Here is a 25,583-nt window from a genome sequence, read left to right as displayed (position 1 = left end):
TCTCTCATCATTAATTCAAAAAAAAAATGCTTAGTTCACACAACAAAAATATTTACAAGCGGAAACAATCAAAATCAGAAAATCTCATATAGATTTCATATAAGAACTAGTATGACAGTAGTAGTTAGATAGAAATAGTATCATCCTCGAAGTTACAAAATTATTAATGATTTATGACAATATACCAGCGTCAAATTGTTCTGAGAGATACAATAACTAGCAAGAGAGTCCAGTTTCTTGAGTCTTGTCTTTTCGCTACCTTACGAGTTGAGAAAAATCAACCAACAAGTTGTTAAATCGACCAAGAACTCCTTAAAATGTTTCTCAGTCAAGTTACTCAGAAATTTCCACGATATATATTATTCTTTTTGTCTGAACCAAGAAGCTTAAACCCTTTGGTTTAACCAATCTAAAATGACTCCAGCTATAACTTCTCTCTCAGGCTCGAAGAGTAGATCGTGCAACAATCCTTTAAAGAGTTTTATCGATTTGTCTGAAGAAGAAGCTTCCTCGTAGAGCCTCTTAGAGGCATTGGGATCAGTCACTGTATCTGCTGTACCGTGCATGACAAGAAAAGGAACTTTCACTTTGTTTAAGTTTTGCTGCAAGTGAGAAGCGATTCTAAGGATCTCGTAGCCGGTTCTAACCCGGATGGATCCGGTGAAGACTAAAGGGTCAGAGTATTTGGTGATAAGAGCTTGTGGATCACGAGAAACCTGCACTCCTTCCTTGTTTGCTGCACTGAGTTGGTACCTTGGCAACAAGAACGCAACGATTGGAGCAAGAACCTGTTTGAATAAAAAACAAATAAGCCTGAACAGACTGGTAAGGATTAGTTGAAAAATGAGTGAACTATATATGACTTACTGTGAAGATTGGATGAGATGGTTGGACTCCAACAGCTGGTGAAGTCAATGCAATGCCTGAAACTTGAGACTCGATCTTTGGATCCAGCATAGCCTGCACTTGATTGTTTTATACATCGTTTGAGATTTTGTACTACTTGGATGATGGCTGTTTAATAGGAGTCTAAAGATGTTAACCTTGAGGATGATGGCTCCTCCTGTTGAGTGTCCAATGCAGAAACAGGGGAGTCCTGGATTCTCTGTGAGAACCTTGTCAAGAAATGATTTCTACAAAAGGTAATGATGGTGTTAGTTTGTTTTGGAATCTAAAAACTATAGAGGGGGGAGAGTCAGATACCAAATCGTCAACAGCGAAATCAAGGGAAGGAACATAAGCATGAAGTCCATCACTTCCACCATGACCTGGCAGAAACATTTACTTTTCACGGTCAGATGAATTAGATATGGAAGTTATTATCACTGAGGGAGATGCCTGAAAAGGCTATAACTTCTAAACTTCATGCATATATAACAAATCATAGTAAACAAAAAAAAAAAAAATCATAGTCCCTAAGTTGTTGGCAGTGTAAAACTAAGGATGAGGTTTATGTGTCACCTTTCCACACGAATTAAGCAGCACCTCAAACACAAAATCACTATATTCCCCTGCCACATCCAAACACAGAGAGACATTGTTGAAGACTACTAATGTCTGCTTCTATTTATGCTGAGAACATGTTACATATATGTTACCAAACGTTCAAGATCAAGACTACTAACTATGTGAATTTATTTTTTAACCTCAAATCATCAAGATATTGAAAACCATGTATAGGTTTTTATACTTTGATAACTTTTCATGTGATGTTCGAGTAACTGACTCATTTTGACCCAGCAGACTACAGAATCCCCTTTGGCTAAGGATGAATATCAGAAAGCTAATTACAAGTGGTGAAAGAGAAGAAAGATTACCGATCCAATCGATTCCATAGACCTTGAACCCATTAGCATTTAGCTGCTTTGCAAAATCATTATACCTTCCACTGTCAAAATTTTGAAAAAGAATTAATATTAAGCTTTCTTTCTTCCAAAAGAAAAAAACTATATATACAAAGCAAATGATGCATAACTAGAAACGTATATATATTCAGACCTATGCTCATTTAAGCCATGTAGCAGAACAACAAGTCCCCTGCAAGAAAGAGACAAATCAAGAAAGTTAAGAAACCAGACAAGAACATAATGAAATATTTTGTAATAAACTTTTTTTTGTAAGAACAAAACTTAAGTTAAACGAAAAATAATTACCTGTGATTAAGGGAAAGAGGTGACCATGACTGAGTAAACAACGTGTCGCCTCTCTTCGTCGTGAAAAGCGAATAATCTCTGTCGTAGCTTCCATCTCCGCCTTCATCTTCCAAAACTCGCCTTATCGCAAGCTCCCTTCTAACGGCAACCTCCTCATCAACCACCGCAGCTGGAACCGAAGGAGGCGAGACGCTGATCATGTTCCTTTTCTTGACCAAGATCTGCGGCGCGGCTCGCACCTTCCTCTCCTGTTTCTCGTCTCTGATCACCACCGCTCCCATCTTCCCCTGCCAAAGGACGAAGCGAAACGGGAGGAGGAGGAAGAGAATGAGCGAGTGGATGATGGTAAAGAGGCGCTTGAGCTCTCTCATGGAGAAGAGAGCCCTAACGCGACCGCTTGCTCCCGACGTTAGAATCAAAGCTGATGAATGATCTGTTCCCATGGACATTGTTTCCACCGCCATTAACGATAACGATGACGATGATGATTGTTTTTTTTTAAGAAACTGACGATGATGATTGTTATTACACTAAGGGTTCACAAATTTGTTTTTGGACAAAAACAATTGTTTTGTCGTCCAAAATTAGAATCCAAATTTAGGGCCTCCTCTTTTTATTATGAACAGAGCTTTAAAAGAAACAGAGCTTGGATTATAATAATAATGGCTGATGAGGAAGAAAAAGAAGAAAGAAAAGATGATTGTGAAATTATTCGAGAGGATAACCTTCCTTATAAAGAAATAAATTCAAATCTTTTATTACCGTTTTGTGAATTTTTTTTTTAACTTGGACAAAAAGCCTTCGTAGCTTCGGGACACATGAGAAGACACGAGGAGATGCTTCCAGAATCGACACATGAAAGGTCCATATATTATTTATCTTTATGTGTAATCTTCCATTTGTATCGGATGTAAATCACTTCTTTTTTTGGCAAATTACTTTCTTCGTGGTTGATTCATTTTAGCAATATATGATTAAAAATTAGAATAAAAAGCTCCACAAGTAAGAATAAATTCGATATTGCCCCAACTATTATGTTAGCTTTTTCTAACCATGCCTCCAATGGTCACGTCGTGTTTTGGACGTTTGCGATATAATGGAAGGTTTCGTGATATAATTTTATTCACCAAAACGACAACTATCGTTCTCAACTAGGGCCACGAATGAATTAACCACGTCTTAAAAATTACAACCACAAAAAAATGTTACAAACTTACAATCAGTCAATTCGTATTTAGACATCTTCACTCCACACTAACAGATTTCACTGAAACATTAATAGTAGAAAGCATTTTAAGTTTTAACTAGAGAAAAAGACTAGAATAACACTAAACCAAGTTTATGTTCTCAAAGTAGCATTCAAGGCTCAAAGTTACAAAAATAGGTTTCATTAAAGAGGTAAATATACACTTATACCCCTTGGGTTAATTAATCCAAACCTTAGGATTTAGAGTTAAGAGATGGGTTTTTGGAATTAGTGTTTAAAATTTTATAAAAAAAAAATACTAAAATAAAAAATAAAAATTTTAAAAACAATTTCAAAAAGTATTTTTAAATTATAAAAAAAAAATTTGAAAAAAAAAATTAAAAAAAAAATTTTGAAAAAAAAAAATTATAAAAATTTCGAATCTGAAAACATATAATCTGAAACTATAAAAAAAAAATCTTTTTTTCATTTTTTTATTTTTATTTTATTTATTTTTGTTTGTTTATTTAATTTTAAACCAAGGGTATTAGGAATATTTTACCCTTTAGTGAATGTCATTTTTGTGACTTTCTACTTCTAGTACTATTTTTGAGACATAAACTTTAAAATGTGCTATTATTGACAATTACCCTTTTAACTATGTTCGCATAGTAAAAAAAAAAAACTAAACAAGCATCCACAGTAAGAAGTGAATGATAATCTAGTAATAGTTCACCTTGTAACGTGATACTAGTCGCAACTATACAGACACTTACGGACGATTTTGTTTGCATAAGAAAACTTTTTATGCAAAACAATTCAGAAAATGTTTGCATAATAATAGTCTAAAATTTCGACCAAAAAAGCCACGTGGTGAAACGCGGCGGCTGGTTATCGTCGTGAAAGAAACAGAACCGTTGCTTTCAAGGGAGCGATGGACCAAACACGTGTAGCAAAGAGACCCCTCACTTCTTATCCACGGCTCCAAAAATAGCGTTTACAAACGCCACTCTTTTTTCTTCTGTTCCAGTAGCCTGTCTAATTTCATATCAACCACATAGGAGTAATATATTATTAAACATTATTACCGACATACCTCCTAGAGACACAGACTGAAAATCTCGAGAAACCACTGTTGCTTCGTTGACAAGGTAGCCTGCGTGTCCTGGTGATCCGTGATTCCATCCCAATCTGGAAAACATACAAATCATTGTAAAATCTTATTGAACAATACTATCACATACAAAATATTAAGACTTTGGCAATAAACCCTGTTCGTTTGACAGTCGCTGGCCACATGTTCGTTTGAGAGTCGTTAGCCATAGCAGTCAAATGTTGTTCGTTTAATTATTGTAATGATTAGACGATCAATTTCAGCGACCAACGACTCAATTTTTTATCACTGATAAATTAGCATTTTTATCAATAAATTAGTGTTTTTATGGGAAAAATAACTATCAAAATTTTGGTTGCTATTGCTGATAAGAAATGAAACGAACAACAATAGCTTATTGCTTACTGTTTTGATCACTATTGCTGGCGACTTGTAAACAACAGTACCAAGATATAAGCGTACCTGAGTAAACGCTTAAAAGTGATCCTAAAATTCTAGTGTAGTCAGTCTTTTAATCATTTTCTGCTAATAAAACTTTTCTTTTTCCTGATGACAAAAACCCATTTATATTTTGAAGCTTTTTCAGATTTCAATTAATGAGTTTTAAATTGGGTTTGTTTCACTATCCACTCTACTGTTATTTATTATCTTATCACTTACAATTTAATAAAGCCGACCAAACAAACTTAAAAACAACATAAACAATGAAAATAACATCAAAGTAAACATTAATAAATATCATAATCAAAAGGACTAATGATCAGCAGTTGATACAAAAAAAAAACAGTTTTACTACAATCTGTTTCTAAGAGTAAATAATAATCACAAGCCAATGTTACATGATCTAATCAAATTTTATCACCCAAAAAAATTCTTTTCATCTCACCTTTGCACTCGCATATAACTTCTTACACTGATGATGAGCTTTCCACTAATCTGCGGTTTTGGCTACTCTCTTTTTTTCTTATTGATAGCCAAAGTAGTAAGTCACTTATTGTTTTAAGTAGAGATTGGCTCGTATGGATATGAAAGCCAAGGGTGCTTGAGAGCCTCTGACGCAGAAGGTCGCTTCTTTGGGTTTATCTCAAGAAGATGAGCCACAAAGTCTGTGAATCCTTGGTCTCCCATTGGTAGCCTATGTCTCAGTGATGTTCTTTTAGGTATCAAGTACTCTAATCTGCTGCTTTCCTGCCAAAAGTTAGAGAAAATGTTCTTATTAGCATTCAGAGCTGCATGAGTTCATTTAAGGTCACTGGACCCACTCACCTGGTTCCGCTCGTATAGCATTCTGTTTTTTGTAAAGTATTTGTGGGAATCACGTCCTTTCCTAAGCATTTCATGATCGATAGATCCTATGATTCCCATAACCCTTGCAAGCAAACTTGCTGGAGAATCATTCTGGAAAAGAACCTGTAAAAAAATGACATAACCGATACATTAGCACTGTTACTATGCTCCGATTAGCATTAGCACTGTTACTATGCACTTACGTTCCCCGTACATAGTTCAGCCAAAATGCACCCAAGAGACCACACGTCTATCTTCTTATCATAAGGAAGTCCCAAAATGACTTCTGGTGCTCTATACGACCTCGACTGGACATAGGAGCATAGGTGATCCGTCTCGAAACAGCTGCTTCCAAGGTCAATGACTTTTATTTCACATCTGCTGTAGCTTTTCACCAATATGTTCTCAGGCTTCAAATCGCAGTGTATAAGTCCTAGTCCATGTAGAAACTGAAGTGCTTCAAGGCATTGGATCGTGATTGACTGTAACAATAAACGGTCCAAGAGAGATCAGGAATCGGCTAGATATGTAAAACTATGCTAAAAATGGTATATGATGAAGCGGTGGTGACTAACCTGTAATCTTGGCATTGTGAAATAGACTTCACCACCTGATTCTCTGTTAAATTTGTGGAACTCGTATAGGTTAGCCTTAAGAAGTTCACATACAATTAGCAAATGCTCCTGCAAAAGAAAAAACACATCCAAGGAAACCATTATTTCAAACCATTCAAAAAGACACGCCATTATATAAAAGGTACTAAAGCTAAATCAATGTTCAAGAAATGACTAGACCGGTTTTTTGAGCGACTAGACCAAAAATCAAAATCGTTTCGTTTAAGTCAGATTTGCCAGATGCTTTGCCAGATGCCTAGACCGATTTTTAGAGCATTGGCTAAAATTGTAAAGGACATAGACGCTAATACATAGATGAATGTGCAGCTTGCAGAGCCCAAAACATTAACCATAAAGCAAAAAAACTATTGGACCTCACCTCCCTAAAAGTTACACGATTGGTCCATTTTGATATTGTCTAGCAGAGTGCAACTGTTCAGTAGAGGTGTGATCACTTACCCGGTAATAAAAGTAATCGTACAACCGGAGAAGATGATATTTGTCAGCAGGATCATGCTTGTTAACATACTTCAAAAGCTTTATCTCGTCAAGACTCTGGTCAAAGAAGTCTTTGTTGTTCTTTATGATTTTTATACAGACGTCCATTCCTGTCTGTAAGTCATGCGCTTGTATGGCTTTACTGAAGGCTGCTGATCCAAGGTACTCGGTGACATGGTAACGCCCAGCAATCACCGAGTTTAGAACCACGTGGAAGTTCTTTTCCTCTTCAAAACCAGTTCTGATCAAACATAAAAATTATAATAATAAGAAAGCAGCATCCAGCTATATTCCGAACCGAATTAACCGAACTTAACAAAAAAATTCAAATTTTATTCAATTTAAACCAAAAAAAATTTTGAAACCAAACTAACCGAAAACCGAATAAAATTTCTTTACGGTTCACTTCGGCGAGATTTCAACCGACCCGAACTAACCGAAGAAACCGAACCCGCAGGCCTACTCTCTTAGACAGGAAACAAACCGAAATTACTGTGATAGTTCAAACCATAAAAGCTAGGGGAGAAAGGTTACCTGTTTTTCCTATGCACAATCTTGAGGTTAAAGGTTTCAAACTCCTCCTCTTGTGCCTTAATTTGTCTAATTTGCTCTTGGACAGCCACCGCCTCTTCGTCATCAAGTGCTGTCGCATTATCATCTTCACTCTCACTACCATCATCTTCTTTATCCGCATGCTTCCTTTCTCCGCAAGCATAATTTGACAGAGACGAGGGAGATGACGAGTTTCTAGATTTTGCATTATCTTCTTTCACCGAAGAACTTGACGTATCACTGCTTTTCCGTCTCCAAGTAGCAACCATATCATCAGTAGCTGTTGAAGTATCTCTAATCACCGTTTTCTGATTGCCAAACTCAAAACCTCCATCGGTTTGAGTCTTCTTCACATGGAAACTTCCCCCTGAGTCTTCTTCTTCACTTGCTTTCTGTTTATTCTTGTTTGTTCCATCAATACGTTTAAACCTGGATGATGATGATGATACAGCATCATGATGATCACGAGGGTACTCAAAATCTCCCTCGCTGCTCCCTCCAGCCAAACTCTCACGCACTTCGCTGCCGAAATCAGCTGCGTCGCTATTAATACCCACACCAATGGACCTGACTGAATCATGCTGATCATCATGAACAACATTCACGCCTTTCTTAGCTTCAAACCCTTGCCAAACAGGCTCATCACTTATCGAATCGAGCACTTCCTCATCCACCAGCTCCCCAATATACTGCGATATCATCTCATCCTTCTTGCTAGCTGGATAGATCTCTGAAACAGTAAGTCTCCGGTCACTTTCAGGCTCAACAACTTTGGCTAGAGGATACTGTTCGCCAGATATATAAGAAGAAGCTTCCTCTGCGTAAGACTGATCATCATCCTCGTCTTTGGTTGCATGATCAGGACTTCCGCGGGTGGTTGCTTTCTCATGATCACTTGGATAATCAATTTCATGGGAAAGGAACCATGTTTCATCCTCAATAGGTTGTCTGACGTAACCAATGTCGTCATCATCCTCATACTCGTCAGAGTCCCAGTATTCATTACGGTAATCAACGGATTCACTCATGCCATCACCTATGGTGGCAAAGCCAGAAACAAGATCTGATGCATCTACATCCTCTGCTATTCCCTGACTTACTGAAAGCCAGTTTCCTCCAGCAGATTTTTTTCCACCTATATGAACATCATTGGGAAATTAAAAGACTTACTTTCACACTTCCAACTAAAATTGATAAGGTTGCGGTCAAAACTAAAAGAAAAAGTAGAAAGTGAAGCAACATGGTTTTATAGAACTCAAAAGAAAGAGGATAGTCTAGTTTAGACCTGCTGGTTCGGTTAGTTCGGTTCAACATAAATCTTACCGAATTAACCCTAAATAAAGTTCGGTTAGTTGGTTTATGAAAATCCTTCCGGAGTTTTTTATTTTGGTTTAGTTTTGTAAAATTCCGGAGGGTTAGTTCAGTTCAAAATTTGGTTAGTTTTTGGGGTTATGGTATGGTTTGGGTATAATTTTTTTTAAAAGAGAATACCGAAGTAACCGATTGCTGAATCGAATACATATTTTTTTAGAAAACCTACCAAATCGAACCGAACTTCTAACCAAACTAACCGAACCAACCGAAATTACCATGTAATCTATCTAACCTGATGAGCTGATTTCTTGTCCAATGGGAACATCAAGGTACGAGCCAATGAGAAGAGACTCTCCATCACTGATCGGCCTTGAGCCTGAACCATCACGCTCAAACTTCTCTTCACAGTAAAGACTCAGAGGGTTGTCTTCAGACTTAAGCTTAACAGGAGGCAGCCTAGGAAACTCTTCCTTCCTTGCATCATAGACAAGCGGAAAGCCCAAGCTGCTTACATTCTTGTCATCAAAGGTAGATTGAGTTTTACCAAAGAACAAAGCTCTTGCCACCTCACTCTCCTGCTCCTTGATCGCCGCCCTCACATCATTAATGTCTGCTGCTGCCTTTTTCTTTCCGTCTCTTTTGTCCGAGCTGGTGACCTTACTGTAACTAGTTGAGGCATCATCGCCTCTCGAAGTCTTCACAGAACTCTCTTTCAAGTTCTCTGAGGTTGTATCTGCCACATCTTCAGTTCTTAAGCGAGTGCTATAGCTTTTTTCAATCGGCCTATCAATCTCATTTACTGTGGATCCAGAGTTCCCTTTACTAGTAGCGTTTCCAGACCATGAAGTAGTCTTGTTGCCAAAGAAAACAATATCTTCACCAGTTTCCACTATCTTCTTATCAATATGCCTCGACTGTTCCAATGAATATGGATCCACCACACTGCTACCACTAACATCATCAATGCTTCGATAAGGGTCTAAGATACCCTTACCTGAAGTAGTAAGTTTACAGGAACGCGCATCAGCAGCATCACCTGAGTTTTCAGAGAATGTGAAGCTCATCTCCCTTGATATAACCTTCTTGCTAGGTTTCTCACCAATTCCACATTTGATTACAGACCCATTATTGCCAATCCCACAGTCAATCTCTTTCACAATCAGCTCGTTGGAGACTTGACTATCTTGAGAACTAGCCTTTGGTTTTGAACCTTTGCTTGAATCTTTGTCCTCAAGGCTAAGATTCTCAAGAAACCTATTCAAGTCAGAAGGGTTGTTGTTGTTGTTGAGCTCATTACGCAGAGCTTCCTCTGCTTTAGAGAAGCGATTCTTCTTGAGAAACTCTAGGATCCCATCAACAGAGCTTTGGTCCGTCATTGTTGACCAAAGGGTAACAGGAGAAAGCACTTAGCACCTACCCTGTAAAACCAAAGATTAAAACTTTTTTTTTTAATCTGTTCAGGTGTTTTCTAATAATACATACACAAACTCTCTACGAAAAAAAAACAAATCAAGAATCAGGCAGAAAGATAAAAACAGATATGTCAGTCACATTATTATTAATAAGATTTTCTGCGGGACTCACGTTTGCTCCGATAAGCGCGAGGATCCTAAGGAATCATATGCTCTAAATGAGAGATCAAAGAGTCTGGAGAACAGCTGGAGATCCAAAGAAGAAGAGGATAGATGAAATTAAAAAGGCGTATATAAGGGGGTGGGGGAGAGAGTGGATCCAACGAGAAATGAGAGTTCTGGTACCGCGAGAGGAGAAAATGTGCTTACAGATCAAACGAAGACGAAGCTATGTTTAGGTTTCGTTTGGATGTAATGATTTCGGACATTCACTTCGAATCATTAAAGATTCCTTAATTTTAAATAACTTTAGATTAGGGTTCTTTTCTTTCTTTCTTTCTTTCTCCATTATTCTATTTTTATGAGATTCAAAATTGCAAATAAATTCTCTTTTTTCATTTGTTGAAAGTGGAAATATATTTATTTTTATACATATCAGTTAGAGATACTGGACAGCTAGAAGTTAAACTTTTTTTTTTTTTTTTTTTTTTTTTTTTTTTGTCAACTTAATTCCATTAAGTAAGCCCAATGGACACTTACAACTTGGTATCAGATACAAAAGCCCAAAGAAAATTAGTGTAAGAGCATCTCCAATGGTGTACTCACCATTGGAATCCTTAGGTATATTATAGTATTATTATTTTTTTTTTAAATAGTTAAGGACTCTAATCAAATTAGTATGTCCAATGGTGTTATCCATTAGGAATCCTTAAGAATAAAAGAATAATAAATTTGAAAATATTATAAACATTTTTAAAATAAATTAAAACATGTTAAATTGAAATATTTATTTATTAAATTGAAATATTTATTTATTACATGATTAAATATGAAATACAACAATTATTAGTTTTCATCACCTGAAATGAAAATGAAATGAAAATTTTTTTATGACTTTTTTGATTTGTTCATTGCACAAGTATTATATTTTTATTTTACAATTATTAGATTTTAATTTTACAATTATTAGATTCTAATATTAGAATTGAACCGTCAATTGTATAAATAGAATTAAAGGTGTGACTTCCAACTATATAATAACTCTTTTAATTTAATACACATTCATATAATTTTTTGGTAACTTACCTTCGATAGCGTCGCGAAACCCGTGAAGAGACGGAACCAATTCCCCTGCCACGTCAACAAGGACTAACCAATTTTAATCCTTAGCTTAGGACTCATCCTTAGCTTATCTAAGATAAATAATGTTATTATATTGTTAATAGTTAAGGATTAACACCTAGGGACTGAGTATAAACCGCCGTTGCGGTTGCTCTAAGACATTATAACCTAATAGAGAAAACGGTGAGAGCTTCGTGTCCTCCACGTGTCCGCAAGAAGAGCTCCGAGAAGACACACGTCCAAACGCATGACCTTCGCACTGGAAGCGGTGAACCCGCCCGCTGCAAGCTTCCTCCACCGGTGTTGCTCCTGAATCGTTCCCCTATCATGTCGTTTCTTCAAGACTTAAGATCTGGTACCAATAGAACTCCATCTTCCACTTAAACCGTTGTTTATGGTTGAAAACTCAGCCTCCAATAGATGATAAACTTGGGGAGAGCTCGGAGGATCTATGGGAGATTTTTGTCGGACCATCAAAGAGATACCGACTTATCTAAATCTCTATATAATTCCACCGAGAGCAAATCCAACACCACATCATCCCTTCCTCAAAGAAACTCTACTAAAAGCCTATCATTGGCTTCACATAAAAAAGTAGAGATTGACTCTAATTAGAAAGGAGTAAGTGAGATCTATGGAGAAAAAGATTCCAACACAAAAACATACGGGATTCGAAATTTGTTGTGAAAGAGGAGAGATTAACTTTATTTGATTTCAAAAACAGGTTAGGATAGGATAAAACTTGAAGAAACATGAAGAACAACCCAACCCGATTTTGAAGATACACAACAAAAGATCGCATAAAGCGAAGCTTATTCCTCAACAGGAAAAAAGAAATCGCCAAAGCGAAGTAAAAGATTCAATCTTTCGATTGAAATTATCTTACATCAAAACCAGAACAAATCTCTCATCTTCCCTCTGAAAAATTAGATTCTGGTAAGAGGGACAAGAAGAGAGAATTCTCTCTCTCTAGAGAAGAGAGAGAGAGTCCCAGCTAGAAGTTAAACTAGACAGCTGAATAAAACGTATCTGAAGATTTGAAAATAATTGCTTCAAGCAAATACAATTTATACAAACTACAATAGTTTTTAACTTTTTTGTGTCTGTACTCTGAAGTCTGAACCATTTAGCGATTCAAAAATAAAAATAAAATGCTTAAAAGCCAATATACTTTAAAAACTAGTTTGAAAATATTTTAATCCTTCAAGAAAGGTGGTCTGAGCTTAGATTATGCGTGGAAGAACATCATTTCATTTTTTGAAATTTAACTTCTCTTTGGCACCTGAGGTGACAATTACACGTCTTATAATAAACGTGATATCGTGACTGTAAAACAAGGTTTTTTTTGGCGATGATAATTTTTTTCTTGTGCGTTCAGTCCGTCATTTCTACTGTCATACATTAACCACCAACCCCAAAGAAAACTTGACAACTAGCTTATGTAGAAGCATAAAGATCTACATCTTTCACCTTCAGATATATTGAATGCAGAGACCAACAGATGTATGAGTTCTTGGATACAAAATAATATTTATATATCTAAAGTGAACTCTTGTAAAGTATGTTTTTTTTTTTGACGACAACTCTTGTAAAGTATGCTAAAAGTAGAGCCAAAAGAAGCAAAAGTACTCTTCATATAATAAAATCAAAACCATTGATTGAGGCATGACCTTAAAGCAAATTGTCGAGTTGGGTTTGCAGATCCTGAATGGATATCATATTGATGCTGGCTTGTTCTTCTGCTGAGTACTCCGCTTTCAGCAAAGACTCCACTTGTGTATGAGCTTCCACTATATTTGTCCTTTAATTATATAAATTAAACATAATTTCTTAGTATTTAAACTAGAAAGAGAATTTGAACCAAACACACATATGAAACAAGCCAAAGATAGTTTAGATGGTCTATATATGGACTTACTTGATCGGCTTGAAAAGTATGGTCCTTGTTGATGGATTCTGTAGGTAGAGTTTCATTTTTGCTAAAATCGGAAGCAGCTCTTGTTGTATTGCAGCATATACCTGGTGAAAGGAAAAAAATAAAGTGATACAAAATCATCATTTCCCTGTGCTTACTATAATTAATTTAACTTCAGAACAACAAATGCATGTTTAAGGGATCCTTAGCATCTGTATTTGTTAGAACTAGGAATACTGATGAACATATATTTTAATATCAGGGCTCAGTAAAGGAAGTTGCGTCCAGGAGAGCTTAATGGGGAGCTGACATACCTTCTGAACAAGTTCAGCCACCTTATCTGGAGTAGCGAATGCTTGTTCCTTTAGCGGCTTAGCCATGACAGAGTCAACTTTTTGATTCTGAGTTCGACTGGATAGAGAAACTTTTATGGCTGTCACCTGCATACACACAACGTATAAACACAGCAAAGCTATTACGCTATTCCATTACGAGAGAAGCCCCTTTAGATAACAGAGCCCTCCTCTCATGATCAGTGCATTGCGTAACATAGACAAAGAAGATTTTAAAGTTTCTTGAAAATGAAACGGTGCAAGACTACTGAATTGACTTTATATAGGACTTCTAGAATCTTTAGAAAACTTGAAAAAAGTTCCCCAGAAGACAGAGGAAAAGAGAAACTCACCTTGGTTACGAATGAAAGCATAGGATCCACAACTAGCTTAGTGACTGACATGATAAACTCCTCGCAAGTTGTCTTAAGACATTTTTCTAGTTCCTGCAAAATTAAAGGGCCATATGCATCATTCCCATTCATATAAAGTAATGCAAGGATCTAGCATTGAAGAGCCATCCACGTAAAGCTAGAAGCAAATCTGCAATTGATGGTGGGTGAAAGAGAAAATTACAAACCTTCTTGGCATCTATTTGGCTCTCCAAAACTCGAGGTGAAAGTGTCCTTGCTAGGGAGGTTGACCTAGACCAGTCAAAAAGTGAAGCTTGACCTCTAAGTATCCTCCTCAAGTGTTCCTAACCAATTTTATGAATAATATTAATTACTGGCGAAAGTTAACAAAGTCATCAGCAAAGAAAGAAACTGAAGGAGGAAAAAGATATGAAATCTGCACCAAAGATAAGCATTCTCAAAGGCATAAAATAATGTTTAGATCTATCATACAAAGTGGACCTGATTGTTGAAAAACTAACCAATAAATGGGAGAAATCAAGCTCTTTGTGGGTGACAGAAAATTCTATGTCAAAAGGCGCAATCTGGAAACAAATATAAGTATCGTTAAAATATAACCATTGGCTATATAGCAAAATAAGCAAAGTAAAGATAGATCAGCCATAACCTGTTCCCTCAAGATAAGGAGATGCTTGATAAGGAACAGCTGACCATCCATTGTAGTTGATCGCTTAATGACAAGCTTGCTGGCTTTCTGTTGCACATTTGACAAAATAATGTGGACTTAGTAATTATACAAACAAAAATAACTAAAGTATTACAGGAAAATGTCACATCTTAGATTAACTGATAATATCAATGAAAAGAAGGACAGCTGAAAAGGGATCAAACGTCAAGGTTATGAAAATCTGGTTTTCTAGCTTGCTTACTTGAATTGACAGAGAGCAAACTTCTACAGCTTCCTGTGAAACAGAAGAGATGGTCAGTTAGACAACTTTGCATGTCTTCTTTGACAGAATGAGAAGCAATAAAGCTACTGATTGGCAGTCTTACCTGTGCTAACCCAGTGAAGACTGTAGGCTCCAAGCAACGATATAGTTTAGATAGACAAGAGAGCGTCTTCTCCAGAGGTGGATACCAAGTCTTAAACACATCAGCGTTTTCATCATCCTGCACCACAGAATGTAAGTATACAACTAAAGATTACCAAATCATGGAAATAATCTGAAAATTGATATTTTACCCCGAGATTGGTATCAGATGTTGTATTAGGAGATCCCTCCAGCTTTGCAGGGTAATCCAGATCTTCATAAGAGGGAATATAATTTGCAATCTGCATAAGTAAGAAGGGGGTTCAAACAGAGCAACTGAAGGAAAGTAAACCTAACAGGATAAGACCGCCAAAACTAGCAAATTTCTCCACTTAAGAGTCGTTCAGCATCAGATTTATAAGACAACTTCATATTATCAGATTAGTCGCCTTACGGGGGACAAAATATAAGTTTCACTATTTCTACATAGACGCAGATGAGAATCATGCTTGTGGAAGTAACAACAAGGGAGAGAGACAGTAAAGAAGTTGTAGGAAAACGATCCAAACATCTGCTTGTAAGGTAAAACGGCACCTCATCTCGAATATATGTTCTGGCACGAAAAGTCAATCTCTCGTTAACATCGGCTAAAATTCTTTGTAATGTAGGCTGCAATCCAGCCAGGGGTTCACTCTGTCTGGCGGACTGCTCTCCCAAGACTTCAACTTTAAGGATATGAACAAGCTCACAGAGAAGGTCAATATTTGCCTCGTGAATCAACTTTGGACGTAAAATGTCATATAAGTACGTAGACCTGTTCAGGAATCAAGCAGTTATGATAAATTGTTAGCATCGCATAAGATTTGAAAAACGGAAAACAATCTGGATCACCTATGCAGTGCTTGCTCATATTTTCTATCTCTTATTCAATAAGTCGTATTCAGACTCAAGGAAAGTTGACTACAGTGTAGTGGATCCACCGACTACAATAACTACAGTTGGAAGCATGGCATAAGACATAACAAAGGAAATCCATCTGGCTCAAACTAGTTCAATCTATATCAGCTGTTTATATCTCAGTATAAAATGGCACCAAAATCACTTGTAGGATTAAAATGCACAGAAACAGAGATGGTGAACATGGACAGCACGGCACATAAAAGCTTACAAAGGATCCACTAGAGGTGCCAGACTCGAAACTTCTTCCGATGATGCTGGAAAGAAATGCGTAAACAGTTGATACTCCATTTGACAAACCTGAAATTCATAATGGAGAAGTCATGTGATACGTTAATTTATTTTTTTTCAAAACCAAGTCCATTAATAATCTCTAAACTTTCAGTTGCTAAAGCTGATAATCCAGGCATTGTCTCTCTCGAAGACAGCTATATTGACTTTCTATTCCCTATGATGATGGTCCTTTCTGCTAAACTGATATAAATCCTAGTATCCCTCTGGACTAAGAGAGGTACTCGTCCCTTTATTTTCAATCACATACCTGCATCAGATATGCACAACCAGATCTTGTCAAAGATGGCAGTGCCTCTTTCTTGGAAAAATCAGATACTCGTTGGTGAACTATGCCTTTGACCTGATAATGTGAAATGAAAAATAAACAGGCGATTATAGTTACCAGCAGATAGAAACTAAATCATGTTGTAAATCCAAAAAATAGACTCACAAGAGAAAGCCGTTGTTCACAGTATAGTCTGTGGCATTCTGCAAGGATTTGAACATATTCCTTTCTTGCCGACCTACTCTCGATTTCCTCCAATACAGGTTTAAGCTGGACAAAATATTTTTCCGATGTTAAATGTCATAAGAAGGAAAATATCATGATGCCGTACTCTCAACACTAAAACTCTCATAAAATGAAACTGAATAATGCTACAAAAGAAAGTTTCCGTTCTTTATATAATATTGTGGCCCTGGAATTTTTGCACTAAAATGGAAAAAAAAAGTCAAAAGGTATTACCTCACTTGCAGCAGCCTTAAAGCGAACATATATAACAGATGCCTCGACACCCTCCGAGACAGATGCTTTGTTTCCATCTGTCCCGCGAAATGCTGCCTGAACCTGATAATAAATTTAACATGTCTCAGGAAAACTAGGCATAACTACACAATTCATATTACGCATAGATTACAGGCATAGAGGAATTCAATACGTACATACACAGTCAACATAACTAAGTACATGTTTTGTGTAAGCTGTGCAAAACTATATGCATGTTACAAGGAATAGTTACCTGGGAAGCAGCAGTTTTGAGCACTGCAAGGATGTAAGTTCGAATCATACCCAAGGCGCGTGACTGTAAAATTATAAATATTAGTCTTCTCTCATAACAGATGTTACAGGATAATTAGCTCCTCTATAAATTCTGGAAACAGTGTGTGCATGCGCAAGAATTGTAAACCCATGCGTCTCTCAGTGAGAGAAACAGGGAGGAGAGACAGCGAGAGTGAGGGCTCTTTCATAGTACCTGGAGCTGACGAAATTTGAGCAAATAAACACTTGACTCCGCATATTGGGGATTACTTTCGATGTACCTACGGAAACCATGGTAAAGAAACAAATTACGATCTTTCCACGGGAGAAGGACGAATTTTAAACGCGGCGTTCTTTTAGAAAATCGCCAGTTATATTATTGTTTGCAACAACATTTACTCACGATATGCACTCATCGAGCCGTTTCAGTAGTGGGAGAAAGTTAGAGTTTGATACATTCATATTTGGAGAGTAAAAGTTGGAGGATATCTGCAAGATAAAAAGGAAACATAAATTAGAGAAATTCAACAGCTTCGGTATTTTCTCCTAAATTTACAACCAGTATTCAGTGAGAAACATACACTAAGCAGATTATTTTAATGAGTAAAACAAGTGTGCAATCTTAAGCAGCTACACACTTATACGCAAGCAAAAATTATGTTGTTAGGCCAGTATTTAAAATCTTACATTCTCCAATTCATCAAAATAGTTGAGCTTACTCCTTAGCGCTTCTGCGAACTCCATCAATTTCTGCTTCTCCATTAACTAGAAAAGGTGAAAGAAAGAGCTCAGATAAGCAAACCATAAGAATCACATATCTCAAGAAACTCTTGATCCGCCAAGATGGATTAAGCATAAATTGTTTGTTATTTTCAATATTTTTAGCAGGTTGGAGAAAATAACACGCAGTCATAAAAGAAAGAGTGAAGACAATACCAGTCGGTCGCATGCATCATGAAGAGTTTTAGTCTTTGTTGTTACTGCTTGATGCTGAAGCTGCAGTTCGTTAAATAGGTCGAGCGTTTCATCAACCTACAGAAACAGCTAGCTTATTATTTATTGGTCAGGTAAGGCCACAGCACTATACAAAACTTGGTGGAAAAAACCTGCCTGGTGAAGTATATCATCACACGTCTGGATGCGGTCAGTTAAAGTATCGACATAGTGCCGATACTTCTCCTCTGTCTACGTCACAAAAAAAAAACAAATCAATTAGACACATACCAAGTAATATATCCCCCCATTCTTAACCTCACTATCACTAACCTCAGACTTCATCGCTGATTCAAGATCAGTAAACCATTTGTAGAACTGTAGTAAAAAAAAAACATACATCCGAAATGAAGAAGCATTAGTACTAATGCCAACAAATACAAAATGCAACTTCTTTATCATCAAATCAACTAAGCATGATCTTTCTACCTGATTCGTATTAACCAAAACAGCTTCAATTGCTCCAGAATCTCCCAAGTGTGTGTCCTCTACCGAGACAGATAAGCCATTCTCAGGTCGATGAACATTCTCATGTACCTAAAACCAAAAAAACTAACACTGAGATAACATTCCAGCAACTACAAACCAAAACAGATAACCTCAATACTCACGAGATTAGCAGGAAACGGCCGTTCAGCGACTGCGTGGGATAACGAAACGATCGCTGCTTGCTGCTCCTCTGTCAAAGGAGCGCTCTGCAATTGGAGAGTAACCACATTACGAAATGGGAGATAAAGCATGTCAATCCACACAGTGAATCTCTGTTATTCTCAGTTCATTCAGATCCAGACTCATCGATTGATCTAACGGCGGGATCTCGAGCTTAGGATATCGCGATTACCTGTTCCCAAGTGGAAGCGAAATTGTAGCCTTTGGAGACGGCTCCAGATCTGGGAACGCTTGAAGACGATGCCGCCATAGCTATGGCGATTCAGAGAGACGATCGATAGGCTCCTCCTGCGTATCGTTTACTCTTTCGCTTGAGAATGTGTTCACTTGCTGTGCTGATTTGCGATCTAAACGGAGTTACAGTTTACACGAACCAAAACGCTAGAAAGAAGACGCTTTTCCGGGTTGGCGTTGGCGTTATCGAAAAAACGCGATTAAGGAACGACGGTTTGATACTAGAGTGATGTCACACGTGTGCCGTCTTCAACAATATTTATCAGTTATTGCAAATTAGTCCTAAATTTCTATAACTTTTACATTTTTCTCCAAGGCTTCTAGATTGAAACTTTCACTTATGTATATCGTCTTCTCTTTCGTGATGACTGACATATTTAGCCTAAGGAAGATATGTAGGAGTGATTATGAAACCAAATTTAAGAAAATTAAACTTAAACTGACATTAGAGAGTACGGTTTAAGGGGTAACATAACAAAAAGACTAGAGGGTGTAGTTATAAGTCGTGTCGAATGTCAATATATATGCTTTTTATCTTCACCTGAATCCCATTATATTTACTTTTTAGTGTTTTTTTGACCAAGGTTTAATTGCTACCTTGAAATATATTTATTGGTGGCTGATAGCTACGCCCAACTTAATCATATCTATACTCCAACTTCCATTTCGTCTTTCCCTTATTATACTTCACCATTAAAAAAATACTAAAACCTTTAGAGTTTGTCTAACATTGTGTTCAGTTACAATTTATAAAGAAAATACAAAGATACGTGCAAACATTTGTCTTCTTTCTTCAATGATTAACATGTAGCCGCGGTTTGTACAAATCCATGCATATTATTAATAAATAAATTATTTAGCTAGATTCATTTAGTCTTGTAACTTAATTTTTGTGTTAGTATATACAGTGAAAAAACATTTTTTTTGGTAAAAAGTGAAAAAAACATTTGCTAGCCTACTACTACAGATATTGATATATATAGGAAGAAGAAACTGGATTATATATTTTAAGTCATGGGTTAAACACATAATATATTCACATAAGTTATAGTTTACAAGGAACTATGGGACATTTGCTAAAACTAACCCAAATATTCAAGTCAAATGTAAAAGTATACCCCACTTTCAGTCAAATGCAAAACCAACCTAAAGGAGTAATGAAAGTACTATTTAACCCTTATGACCAAACAAAAAACAGAAATGTATTTTACGTTTCTATCCTTTGCAAGTCTACATGTAATAAAAGAAGTCTACATATATATAGACTTCCTACGAAGTCTACTTTATAGACTTGTTTTGTAGTCTACACTCTAATTTGATCTAATAATTTAATTTTGAAAATGTATAAAAATAATTATTGTGATATTTTTAACTAATCATCAATATAATGGATAATATGAAGTAAATAAATTAAAATTTCATATAATCGAACAATTTTGAAGAATATATACTAATTTAGTTATCATGTGTTAGACTATGTTCATAGTTTAGAAACAAAAGGTTCTAACATGTTATGTCTTTTAGTAGTTGATTTCATAGGGTTAGATTTTAGATTTTGTTTTTTTTTTTGTTTTATTAACTTAAATCTGCATACTAATTTTTAGTAGTTTATATTTTGTATAAATGAGACTTTTGATTATCAAGCAAAACATTTAGGGTTTGAGATTTGTGGTTTAGGGTTTCGTAGACCTACAATAAAGTCTATTTATCTGAAGACGTCTTTTTCAGTCTATATTTTTCAATTTGTTTTACAAAAAATTATTATATTTAAACTAAGTTAAGTTCCTTACGAATAAAAAAGTGAAATCATATACTATAACTATTAAAAAATAAAGAAATAAATTTAATAAATCATATATTAAAATTACTAAAATAATAAAGAATAAATAACAATAATTAAATTATTATAGTAGACTTCCAAAAAGGTACTATGTTATAGTAAGATCTACTCCAAAATTTTAATTTTAGTAGACTTCAAACGAAGTCTACAGTATCGTAAATTTTAACCTAGTTACATTTGTGTCTCCCTATATAAACAAAATTTATACAATCTCTCTCTAAAGTGGCTGCACAAGTTTTTAAAACTCTCTCCCTTCTCTCTAAAACTTTCTCTCTTCTCTCTAAAATTCTCTCAATTGTTTCCAAATCTCTCTCATTATCTTCTTTCTCTCTAAAATTTTCTCAAGTCTTTCTCACAATATTATCTTGTCATTTTAGATATTATGATTCATGGTTTTCATCTTCTCCTTTAAAAAATGTAAGTTTTAGATCTATAGATTTTAAATGTGTATTTTTATGTTTATTTCTCACAATATTATCTTTTTTTGGTAGGTATTATCACTCATGGATTTCATCATCTCCTCTAAAAATGTAAGTTTTAGATTAATAGATTTTAAATATGTATTTATATGTTTATATTCAAATAAATTTATAGATCAAGCTCTCTACATTAATTTGCTACTAGTTTACCTTATAAATTCTATTATGAAAAGTATTTTCAGATTTAAAATTATTTTCACATTTCAAAATATATAGATTTTTTCAGATCTGAAAATTATCAGACAGTGTAGACTTCTAAAGAAGTTTACTAAAGCTTGCAGACTTCATATGAAGTTTACTAAACCACAAAGTTTAAGCATACTTCATTGGAAGTCTACAAAAATATGACTTTAATTTTTTTTCTATGTTTTTTAATATTTTTATCTTATTTTGCAGGTATTTTCTTCCATAGTTGTTCTCTTCTCCTCCTAGAAATGTAAGGTTTACATCTATAGATTTAAAATATGTGTTCTAGTATTTATATTCAAATAAAGTTACATATTAAAATTCATATTAATATGTCTTTAATTTATAACTATTTTGTCTACTAAATAATATTTTTAAAAGTTTTTTAGATTTAAACTTATTTCATATTTTTAGTGTATTTATTTTTCAGATCTATTTTTTTTTATAGAGTAGACTTCATTTGAAATCTACTTAAAACTTACGGCTGGTAGACTTCAAACGAAGTCTACTAGCCTTGACTTTTAAGCATATTTCATTAGAAGTTACTCAAATATGATTTTAATTTTTATCTTATTTTTCATAATTTTATTTTATTTTGCAGGTATTCTCTTCCAATGTTTTCAAATCATCTTCCCAAAAATGTAAGCTTTCCATATATTCATTATAAGATATTTTGTGTTTATAATGAACTAAATTTATAGATTCATACATTATCTTTTTGCTTTGTTACAAGGATGACAAAAAACTATTTTTGAAATATTTTCCAGAACAAAGTATTTTCAAATTTTCTAAATGCACACTTTTAGATATGAAAATTTTCCATTAGTGTAGACTTCAACTAAAGTCTACTAAACAATAACTTTACGTAGACTTAATAAAAGGTCTACTAAAATATGATTTCATTTTTTATCTTATGTTTTTCTCATAACTCTATCTTATTTTGCAGGTACTTTTTCCAAGACTTTATTTGAAGCATCAAGATTATGAAAAATCAAACATACTCAATAATACTTTTTAATATATTGCTTGTAATAACTTTCATAATAAAATATTAATTTTTAAATAATTTTTTAATGCATAATCTATAAACATTGTATTCATTTTTAGTTGTTTTCACTTGTATGATATTATTAATTTTTTGTTAGATATCAATTTTTCACAAGATCTAACCAACCAAACAAGTAAAACCACCATAAGCTAAAATAAAAACTAACATACATGTGAGAAGAAGAAAATCTATACAAAATTTTCCCAAAATTTTTCAAGAATAACACTAATCAAAACAATTTGCAATAAGTATCAAGTGTATAATTATAACACATTAAATTGTGAAATTCATCCAAGACCATTAAAATTTTACTAACATACACTGTAAAATAATTAAATCATGAAAAAATATGATGAATAATACACAAATACACTTTTAATAGAATTTACGACGTAGACTTCAACTGCAGTCTACATTTGTAGATTTACAAAAACGTCTACACTTATTATCTAAAATATAGTCAATCCAAAAAATTTAGTGTATTTGGCGCAGGCTTGATACACAAAGGCGTACAAAGTGTGTCTTAGATAACTCGATCAAGTTCCGTACTTGTCGATTATTCGTGACTGGCATAAGAGGAGTATTTTCCTATTCAGAGTCATTTGTTTTAAATGATGTTTGGTAAGGAATAGGTTAGCACAATCTTCTCAATTTTGTTGTCCAGATCATAATCTTCTTGTGTCATTTCAAGAAGTTTACCATGTGTACAGCCATCATGCACAAGGAACATTCTTCAACCTTTCCGATTCTTCATCCTTTTCGAATATTTTGTCACCCAAAATATCTTTGACCCATGCTTCACACTCGCTCTAAGTTTCCAACCACATCCTTGAACACGACACTTAGCCACATACAGAGTTTTCGTTGTCTTATATGCTGAGAATGTAAATTTATATTCCACAGTCACCGACTTCAGCTTTAAAACAAGTTCAACCTTATTAGCAAAACTATAAACGAAGACTTACAAATACGTCTACAATTATTAGCTAACAACATTGTCAAATTAAATGAATTATACCTTCATAATTATTAAAAAAATTCTTTTCAAAATCACTCAAACCCATTAGGATTAACTAACACACACTGTCAAACAAAAAAACTAGAAAAATTTAATGAATAATACACAAATTCACATTTTTATAGATTTTTCTATGCAGACTTAATATTCAGTCTCTGAAGATGTAGACGTTCTTTTCAGTTTACAGACGTAGACTGTCAAATAGGTCTACTCTTTGGGTTGGTTTTTGCAATTGACCATTTTACGGGTTGCTTTCTATAGTTGAATAAAAGTTGTGATTTTGTACATGTAGACTTTCATTTCAGTCTACAATTTAAAAATGTTACTTTTTGCAATTGACCAGAATTCATCCAAGATTTGACTTTCAGAACTAGACTTCATATGCAGTCTACATGTTTGAATTTTTTTGAAAGAGGTTAGTTTTGCAATTGACCAAGTTTGACTTCAAATCAGTAGATTGAAATGAACGTCTACGGGTGTGTAGACTTCTTGTGAAGTCTACTCTCAAATCCGACAGGTTGGTTTTGCATTTGACCAAAATAAAAAAGTAGACTTTATACGCAGTCTACATTTTTTTTTTAAGATAAGAAGACTGCATATGAAGTCTACAATTTAATAAATTTTTTATTGCTTTTTAAACTTTTTGGTCAAACACAAAACTAACCTATTCCACGAAGTCAAAGTTTTGGTCAAATGCAAAACTGACCTTTTATAGACTTCGGTGGCAGTCTACATTTTGTAGACTTCCGTTGAAGTCTATTTTGAAAAGTCAAAAGTTCGGTCAAATGAAAAACTAACCTCTTTTAGGTAGACGTCTTAGTAAGTCTACCGAAAATTTTATTTTTGTTGTCAAAGGTAAAGACGGAGACTACTGGGGAAGTCTGCGTTAGAAAAAAAAATTGTCTGGTCAATTGCAAAACTAACCCGTGCGTTGACAAATAGACTGCATCGTAAGTCTCTACGGAGGCGTAGACATACAAAACAGTCTACCGTCGCGACACAGATCTGAAAAAGAACGAAAACCATGTAAATAGTTACCTTTTTCATGTGTAAAGCTCGTTTCCAACCTTTTCAACCGTCCAAACTCCAAATATGAGCAAAAAAAAGCATCTTTAACGATTCACTAATGAAGAAACTCGAAAATATGAAGTTTATGATTATGAAAATGATAGTTATGAGAGTTTTTTAGATGGAAATGTAGAAGAGATGAGAAGAAATGTAGTTTTTTGGGTTAGAATGAGAAAAAAAGTGGTTGAAAATTGAATTCTAGAGTTTTAGAGCTCAAAAATGGTGGTTCATGGTGGTTGAAAAAATTGATGATGATGGCATTTTTGTAAATAAGAAGAAATTGTTAGGGTGTATTTGGTTTTTTGTTAATTTCGAAATTAATAAAAAAAATAAATAAAATGGCAATTTTGTGAATAATTCAAAAATATAAGGATAATATGGAAATTTTATTGATGAATAGTATGGACAAAAAAAAAAGGGTTGGTTTTGGGTTTGACTTGAAAATATGGGTTGGTTTTGAAAAACACCCAGGAACTATATGTGAATGTATATAGGAGTTTTACTTATGCATGATCATGACCGTGAGCGATATGTTTGAATAATGAATAGTCCGCTGATGTAATTGCATCTTTCTCTTCGTTACACGACATCTTTTGTTATCTTTAGTTAACCACAAAACCATCTTTTAGTTTTTCTTCCAAAGTAATTAAGAACGCCGCCATAAATTTATATGATTGGTTTTCTTGGTAAGAGAATTATATGATTAGACATTTATGCATATCATACAAAACTGATTG

The 25,583-nt window shown here is 34.8% G+C and overlaps 3 protein-coding genes across 7 annotated transcripts; all 3 read right to left on the bottom strand.

Moving 5' to 3' along the window:
* Positions 1-66: 66 nt before the first annotated feature.
* On the bottom strand, positions 67-3,226 carry LOC106354286 (monoacylglycerol lipase-like). The gene is made up of 7 exons (XM_048736209.1): positions 2,154-3,226; positions 1,999-2,037; positions 1,818-1,888; positions 1,204-1,268; positions 1,044-1,133; positions 868-960; positions 67-788 (listed from the first exon to the last, which is right to left on the bottom strand). The coding sequence occupies exons 1-7, from the start codon at positions 2,615-2,617 to the stop codon at positions 387-389; spliced, it is 1,224 nt and encodes a 407-aa protein (XP_048592166.1). The 5' UTR covers positions 2,618-3,226; the 3' UTR covers positions 67-386.
* A 1,949-nt stretch (positions 3,227-5,175) lies between these two features.
* LOC106354284 lies at positions 5,176-12,444 on the bottom strand. 5 transcript variants are annotated; one of them, XM_013794189.3, is made up of 10 exons: positions 11,530-12,443; positions 11,376-11,420; positions 10,303-10,376; positions 9,011-10,136; positions 7,387-8,539; positions 6,814-7,093; positions 6,316-6,423; positions 5,944-6,222; positions 5,720-5,863; positions 5,176-5,641 (listed from the first exon to the last, which is right to left on the bottom strand). In XM_013794189.3, the coding sequence occupies exons 4-10, from the start codon at positions 10,092-10,094 to the stop codon at positions 5,453-5,455; spliced, it is 3,237 nt and encodes a 1,078-aa protein (XP_013649643.1). In that variant the 5' UTR covers positions 10,095-10,136; positions 10,303-10,376; positions 11,376-11,420; positions 11,530-12,443; the 3' UTR covers positions 5,176-5,452. The 5 variants fall into 5 exon arrangements, with proteins under 5 accessions (XP_013649643.1, XP_022544918.1, XP_013649646.1 ...); XM_022689197.2 differs by lacking the exon at positions 10,303-10,376 and having other exon boundaries at positions 11,376-11,438; XM_013794192.3 differs by lacking the exon at positions 10,303-10,376.
* Positions 12,445-12,853: 409 nt separating this feature from the next.
* LOC106389670 (conserved oligomeric Golgi complex subunit 3-like) lies at positions 12,854-19,400 on the bottom strand. Its single transcript, XM_013829991.3, has 25 exons — positions 19,146-19,400; positions 18,916-18,999; positions 18,734-18,841; positions 18,578-18,622; positions 18,422-18,496; positions 18,248-18,343; positions 17,999-18,076; positions 17,715-17,800; positions 17,526-17,592; positions 17,292-17,354; positions 17,018-17,119; positions 16,724-16,828; positions 16,541-16,633; positions 16,211-16,299; positions 15,637-15,856; positions 15,255-15,344; positions 15,065-15,181; positions 14,941-14,973; positions 14,679-14,765; positions 14,533-14,595; positions 14,239-14,355; positions 14,012-14,104; positions 13,641-13,766; positions 13,330-13,430; positions 12,854-13,212 (listed from the first exon to the last, which is right to left on the bottom strand). Exons 1-25 carry the CDS (start codon positions 19,221-19,223, stop codon positions 13,083-13,085), a joined length of 2,346 nt encoding a protein of 781 aa, XP_013685445.2. The 5' UTR covers positions 19,224-19,400; the 3' UTR covers positions 12,854-13,082.
* Between the last annotated feature and the right edge of the window lie 6,183 nt (positions 19,401-25,583).

This window comes from Brassica napus, chromosome A7 (assembly GCF_020379485.1).
Source record: "Brassica napus cultivar Da-Ae chromosome A7, Da-Ae, whole genome shotgun sequence".
NCBI lineage: Eukaryota > Viridiplantae > Streptophyta > Magnoliopsida > Brassicales > Brassicaceae > Brassica > Brassica napus.
The sequence above is the reverse complement of the archived record's forward strand: the minus strand, read 5'-3'. Positions and strand labels throughout refer to the sequence as shown.

Excerpts from the sequence above, each read along its gene's own strand:
- LOC106354286 (XM_048736209.1), bottom strand. The coding sequence starts at position 2,617 with ATGGCGGTGGAAACAATGTCCATGGGAACAGATCATTCATCAGCTTTG. Across the intron at positions 1,889-1,998 it reads CATGGCTTAAATGAGCATAG|TGGAAGGTATAATGATTTTG; the intron begins GTCTGAATATAT and ends AAATTTTGACAG. Across the intron at positions 1,134-1,203 it reads ATTTCGCTGTTGACGATTTG|AAATCATTTCTTGACAAGGT; the intron begins GTATCTGACTCT and ends TACCTTTTGTAG.
- LOC106354284 (XM_013794191.3), bottom strand. The coding sequence starts at position 10,094 with ATGACGGACCAAAGCTCTGTTGATGGGATCCTAGAGTTTCTCAAGAAG. Across the intron at positions 8,540-9,010 it reads ACAAGAAATCAGCTCATCAG|GTGGAAAAAAATCTGCTGGA; the intron begins GTTAGATAGATT and ends ATGTTCATATAG. Across the intron at positions 5,864-5,943 it reads CTGAACTATGTACGGGGAAC|GTTCTTTTCCAGAATGATTC; the intron begins GTAAGTGCATAG and ends ATTTTTTTACAG.
- LOC106389670 (XM_013829991.3), bottom strand. The coding sequence starts at position 19,223 with ATGGCGGCATCGTCTTCAAGCGTTCCCAGATCTGGAGCCGTCTCCAAA. Across the intron at positions 18,842-18,915 it reads GGCCGTTTCCTGCTAATCTC|GTACATGAGAATGTTCATCG; the intron begins GTGAGTATTGAG and ends TTTTGGTTTTAG. Across the intron at positions 17,355-17,525 it reads TCAAATTTCGTCAGCTCCAG|TCACGCGCCTTGGGTATGAT; the intron begins GTACTATGAAAG and ends ATAATTTTACAG.